At 42.2% G+C, this 6,798-nt stretch overlaps 1 protein-coding gene across 4 annotated transcripts in view; it reads right to left on the minus strand.

Moving 5' to 3' along the window:
- The window catches only part of PCNX4 (pecanex 4), a 28,929-nt gene that overhangs the window by 21,525 nt on the left and 606 nt on the right, over positions 1-6,798 (minus strand). For 2 of the 4 annotated variants that reach the window (XM_069950134.1, XM_069950135.1), the window contains exons 2-4: positions 4,483-4,535; positions 1,895-2,641; positions 1,044-1,223 (exon numbers count right to left, since the gene is read on the minus strand). In XM_069950134.1, the coding sequence (XP_069806235.1) occupies positions 1,044-1,223; positions 1,895-2,583 (869 nt within the window). In that variant the 5' untranslated portion in view covers positions 2,584-2,641; positions 4,483-4,535. Of the gene's footprint in view, positions 1-1,043; positions 1,224-1,894; positions 2,642-4,482; positions 4,536-4,646; positions 5,168-6,725; positions 6,791-6,798 lie in introns of those variants that run through there. The other 2 variants (XM_069950136.1, XM_069950137.1) reach the window with 2 other exon arrangements.

Raw genomic sequence — 6,798 nt, forward strand, 5'->3', positions numbered from 1 at the left:
GTTAAAAAAGTGCAACAGCGCACTGAAATTAATGCTAAGATGTGGTTAATATGGATATTTAGAATTGCAAAACTGCTATAGAGAAAAGAATAATAACCCTCTGAGGTTGCCGATGGTACACACTATTTGATCAAATGGTATGCCAAGAACCATTATTTTTTTCTATTTTTTCTATAGCGGTTTTGCAATTCTAAATATCTATATTAGCATTTGCAGCGTGCTTCTGCACCACTTTTTTGTGTCTGTATTTCAGCCGTAGCAACGTGCACCTGCTTAGTGTCAATAGTGATATAGTATGTGCCGGCCATTTTTTTTTCCTTTTCTTTGTAGTGAGCATACTGACCATTTCATCTGACCATCTTCCCTATAACCAAAATATCCATGTGGCCGGCGGTAACTGACTGCTATGGTGATGGCACATAACATGGATGCCACACCATACCAACCACCTACAGGAGTGACTGTTGCTAAGCAATGGCCCAAAGCTATTTTGAGGCTGGGTTCACACTACGTATATTTCAGTCAGTATTGTGGTCCTCATATTGCAACCAAAACCAGGAGTGGATTGAAAACACAGAAAGGATCTGTTCACACAATGGTGAAATTGAGTGGATGGCCGCCATTTAATGGCAAATATTTGCTGTTATTTTAAAACAACGGCTGTTATATTGAAATAATGGCCGTTATTTACTGTTATATGGCGGCCATCCACTCAATTTCAACATTGTGTGAACAGAGCCTTTCTGTGTTTTCAATCCACTCCTGGTTTTGGTTGCAATATGAGGACCACAATACTGACTGAAATATACGTAGTGTGAACCCAGCCTGACACTGCATAGCATACAGCACGACTGACAGAAATATCTTTTTTTCCCCCATGTCTGGTTATTGACATCTATGGAAAATTATATGGCTACCAAAAGCAAAAAAGGATCACCATGATATATCCAGCATAGTGAATTGTTGCAAATCAAATAAAAATGAGCAAGTTTTAGTTTGTGAATATTACCAACATAAAAGCCAGAAGGCACAATAAACAATACCTTAAATTACTGGACATCGGTGATCCTCCCAATATAAATTCCAGTATCTGCTCCATTCCCCAAAGAACAAGAGCGTCAAGAGGTGGGAGAATGCCAAGAGCCCAAAGAAAGGGCAGAAATAGAAAGATGATATGTAAGATTTTGTTGGCCAAAAGTAAAGCTGGTATAGTAGTGATAAACCTGAAAAAAGATGAAAAATAAATATTACAAGAGTCACCATCCTGGGGTGTGAGAATTTTCGACAAACACACTGGTACTATAAACCCACTGTCTTCATATCAGGAAAGTCTTTATGCTGTGTAAATATGCCAGAAAACCAAAATGTGTTCCAACATATACCACGATGTACCAATAGACATGAATAGGCCAAACTAAAAGGGGTTTTCTAATTTTTAAAAGTTGTCTAATGGTACTTGCTCCATGACCTGCATGAACACCAGAACACAAGCTAAACATAGTTCCGACCAGACCACACTTTTGATCCCACAAAATCAAGCCGGGACTTGCATTCATAATGATCGTGTAATACACTCGGGTGAACCAGACCTTATAGCTAGATTGTATCCAAATAGCTATGCCCTGCTTTACTGTCTTCTGTTTTCAGTATCCTCCCATCTATCGCTGCCTTTCATCCCAGTAAAGTAAAATAATAGGTTATTAATCGAGGTAACACTGCAGAGTCTTTAGAACAAAAACCACACCTGCTGTTAGTATGCACTGACCTACCTACCACATAACCTGCATGGTTTTACCTAAAAAAACAAGTCTTATTGAGTTCAAGGGGGAACATTTAAAAATGCATGCAGAAAAAAAACAAATGACACGTCACTTTTCAGTGTGGTTCAATTTACCTGTTTGCAAGATCAACAGCAATGAAAGCAAATATATAGACAGGTCTCAGAAGTGGGGTGATTTCATAAGTATCTTGTGCATGAAAAGTCGCTGTCTCTGTAACCGAACTGATGATCAGTGAATATTCTGCTATGCATACTGTTACCCAACCAAATATAAAGATCATAACTGTCCCTCCTGTGTTGCCATACAACAAGTCTATCCGATATGGCATCAGATACCATGCCCCCAGACCACACAGCACCCCAGCAAGGATGGAATGGAATATTAAGTTGGCTATGAACTTCTTGCCCGCTATTATGAATTTCACAGTCTCTGAGCCGAGGCATCCTGAAAAGTCAAAGTCGTCTTCATCTGTGAGGGTGTTTTGATTCTGTAGCCTTTCTATGGTGGATGTCTTCCTGCGGGCATACTGATTTAAAAGCTGAATGACAAAGGAGGCAATGAGCATCAGTCCTGCAGAGATGATGGCGGCATAATAGTCTTCCAAGATATGGACTTCGTAAAGAACAGTGCCTACAGCGCCCAGGACCCATGGTGTCAGAAACAAGATCACCTGATTGATGTATATGTAAGGAGGTGCGCTGTAACCCAACTTGAATCGTGGACCGCCAAGAACCGTTTGTGGAAAACGTTTCCAGAAGAATTCCTGCTTGTAATCATTTAGTAAAGGAACATCAGGACCCATTCTTCTTACTCACAGCTTTGGGTTTGGTTTCATTTTCCATGCAATGAAATGGTGATATCTAAAAGAAAACAATATATATATAATATATAGTACACTTATCATACTGTTATACACAATTATAGGGGTATACCCACCTTCGACACTGACGGCATAGCCACAGAATATGCCATAAATATCTGATAGATACGGGTTCTAACTCTGAGAGTCCCACTTATGTGTAGGATGAGGGCAACCAGTCCATCTGGCCATACACCTGGCACATCTAGGCATTTATATCTATGGCTAAGTTCACATCAGTGTCTAAGGCCTGGCAGATTCCATTCTGTTTGTGAACAATGGACACAGACAGAGCCTGTCAGACCTCACTGACTTTAGAGGGTCCATCGGATTTTCTGTTTGTGCCCAATAAACGGGGCAAAAAAATACTGCATGCAGCCCTGTTATTTAAATGGATTCTGTGACTGAGGCCGAGAATGGAAACTCAAGTGACGCAAATGTGGAGATAGGCTAAGGGGGTCCTAAAAGTAGTGCCAATGGACTAAGCTGAGCACATTCTCTACCTGAATGTAGCATCCAGGGGCTGACTCGCTAAGTGGGACGCAGGTCTGGGTACTTCCCTCCTGAAGAGCAGGTATACCATACATTTCTAGGGTGAGAATCATCCTTTAACACAGGTGTATTATAACTCCCTACATAGGGAGCCATATTAGGACACCTATTGCAGTTTATGGGGTTATATCTTACTACCACAATGAAGCACTGAGACATCTTTCATATGAAATTCTAAAGAAAAGAGCTATGCCGTTGTTGTCGTCATATTGCAGAGGTATTTTTTAAGGGGATCACTGGTATTAAAGGGAATCTGTCACCACCTGGGCTGGTCCTGAGGTGCTGACAGTGTAGTGTAGATGTGTGCCCCTTATTGTGTCTGTTACCTTTCTTGAAGCCATTAGTGCTGTAGACAATCTTGCCCAATACATTTGAAATAAGTGTCAAAAAGGAGTAGTGGTGAGGCGTTTGTGCTGCACTTTGGCACGCCTCACCACTACTTCCTTCTCCTTGTTTGCTGTGCATATTGATTTCGGCCCGGTCTCCTCCTAGTGACGTCATCTTCAGGCACGCATGCGCCATTGCTGGCCCACTTGCCAGTTTGCGCCTGTGTCCAGTCTCCGCGCTTCTATTGCTGGAGTCGCGCATGCACTGTATTGCAGAGGCGCGCTGAGGGCCTGAAGCCAAGTCAGTTCGTATGCTCAGCACGCCTGCGCTGTTCTGGCTAAAGGAGCGCGCAGGGAGCAGGCGCAAACTGCCAAGTGGGCATGCGGCCCTCGCCAGCAACCGCACATGCGCCTCCCCGCTACTCCTCTTTGACAATTATTTCAAATGTATCAGGCAAGATTGTGGAAAATTTACAGCACCTATGGCTTCAAGAAAGGTAACAGACACAATAGGGGACACACATCTACACTACACTGTCATTCCTTTGGGCCAGCCCAGTTGCTGACAGAATCCCTTTAAGTGAGAATACCGTCTCTATATAATACCATATGGTGGCACAAAGAGTATCTACAGCTCGGTAGTATAAAGCTCTACAATTCATAGACATACCTAGTAGCTAGCCTCAATAAACATTAATGCCAAACCTGGGCACCCACCTTGTGCTACCCCTTCCTCCTTATTCGTAATACCTCTATGTCTAAGTAGCTATATATATATATATATATATATATATATATATATATTTATATTTATTTATTATTTTTATTGCTCCGACTAGTAGCAAGCAGCCATACCAATATACAGGCAGCTGCAGCAGGTAAGGACTCCCCAGCCAGGGGAGCGTCAGGTCTCAAGGGAATGTCTCAGACTTATAAACATGAATCGGCTCACTATTTACTGTACCTGCCAAACAAATGGATTTGCTTCTCTCGTTTGCATCACAAGCCTTGGATTTCCTGTTATTAGAGGAAAGATCACAATTCAGTAGGTTGTTTCTATGAAATAAGCAACAATCAGAAACAACAGAAAAGCAAAATCCCAATGAATAAAGAATCAGAAACTCTTACCCTCCCATCGCCTCACATTATAGGTGTCTGCCCGATTGTTTGGTAATTGTAATAAAAGCTTTTTAACCAGAAACTTTTCCTTTTTCTTCACACGGGCAAATTGTCAAGTAAAAGAAACATTTGTCTGGCATTGTGTTCCCTTAGTAATTGTAAACTGAACACCTAGCAACCCCCAAACGGTGACAGCACACACCAGCCCATTCAGGTGACCGCTCTCTATAAACATACGGACACTGTTAACCCTGAAGGACCGGGCCACTCTGTCTTTAGGGTCACACCAGTTTTTTTTTCTACTTTTATGTCTCAAAATTTTTCTATTTTTTAAACCTGAATTCATACACCATATTTAGGATGTTAAAGGGGTATTCCAACTTTTATGAGAAATTTTAAATATAAGTCATATAAGATTAATAGGTGCAAATCCAATCTCTGGGACCTGCCCTGTGGGAAAAAGGGGGGTCTTATGTCACAGAGTGGCTTTTTCAATCCACATGATAGGGGTTAGGTTAGGGGTTAGCTGTTAGGTGGGGGTCCCTCAATGATTTCGAGAATGGAGGTCAATTAACCCTTCAAATAAATGGAGTAGCGTGCAAGCTTGGCTATGACTTAATTCACACAATGAATTCAACATTTACTGTCTATGAGACTTATAGGCATTGAAAGACACTATAGATGGCTATGCCGTGAAGTCCTATAAAAAAATATAAGTAAAGCTACACAGTTATTCACAGTCATGCAGCCAAGAACCACTATTAAGCAACTCTATTGGGTCAGGTTGTGGCCAGGATGATCTTTCAGGTTGCAGTTGTAGCTGCTTGTGCGTCCCACTGAAATTCTGCGACCAGGCAGCACAGCAGGCATTGCAACATGGTGGTCCCTGGCCACCCACCTAGGAATCACTGATCAGCCCTGACCTAAATAGAGCCATGACCAAGCATGTGTGCTGCAGCTTCATTCACACAAAGAACAAGTGATCTCAGTTTACATGGTGGGGGTTCAAGCAGTTGGACCCCCATTTATCATCTAGTTATCCTGAGAACAAGGGATAACCCCCCTTTAAGGCTGGATTCACACATACCATTTTACCGCAGGCAGATGTTACTTCAAGGGTATGTTCACATGAGGTGCATGTTGGATTTGCATGCAGAATATATGCAGTATTAGGCCAGTTTCACACATACAGTATTGCAGTGGATTTCATGCTGCAAGTTCTGCAGTGATACTCCTCTTTCTTGTCATTTTCTACAGCTTTACATACTTGCAGCAGATTGAAAAATCCACTGTATGTAAAGCCATAGGAGATACCAAGAAAGAGTATCGCAGCGGATTTCGCTTCAGAACCCGCAGCATGAAATCTGCTGCAATACTGTGTGTGAACATAGCTTATTACTACAGCAGCCATGTGGATGAGGTTGTACACACACTGCAAAGAAAATCTGCATGGACAGGTACATGGTGAAAGGCTGTGGACCGGCCCTACAGACTTCAAATCTTCAATGGATTTTATTGTTGCAGATTTTGCTTAAAATACCTCTAAATAGATTTTTTTTTTTTTTTAACCACATTCTGCTTCAAATTCACTATGATATTTGCACAATTCGCTACGGGTTTGCCTCCATAGCATTTCTTTTGGACGGTTATTCCCATCTCCAAAATGTCCGGCATATCCACAGGACAGGCTATAAGTGTGGGTCCCACAGGTATCTGTAGATAGAGGGCTGCCCAGTCCTCTCCTGCCTGGTTATAAAAACAAGTTCAATGGGCTGTTTTACAGTTTACATAATTCTTATAGACCAGCGCTTCCCAACCTTTTGCAAAACTACAACTCCCAGCATGCCCAGGCAGCCCTCTAGGTCAGGGATAGAGAACCATCGGCCCAAGCATGATGGGAATTGTAGTTGTGCAACAGCTGGAGGGCCAAAGGTTCCCCATCCCTGCTCTGGGTGATAGATGTGGGACCTATGGCCTGCCCAGTGGATATCACATACATGCTGGATGTGCCAATAGCATCAGGCTATAATGTTATATACAGCCATGTTGTGATGTGCATACGACAACCTGACAGAACAAAAAGCTAACCATCCTCATTTATCTGTAAAACAGTAAGCCATCTCCATCATCCCTAGCAACCAATCAGAGCTCAGCTTTCATT

This window comes from Dendropsophus ebraccatus, chromosome 13 (assembly GCF_027789765.1).
Source record: "Dendropsophus ebraccatus isolate aDenEbr1 chromosome 13, aDenEbr1.pat, whole genome shotgun sequence".
Lineage (NCBI taxonomy): Eukaryota > Metazoa > Chordata > Amphibia > Anura > Hylidae > Dendropsophus > Dendropsophus ebraccatus.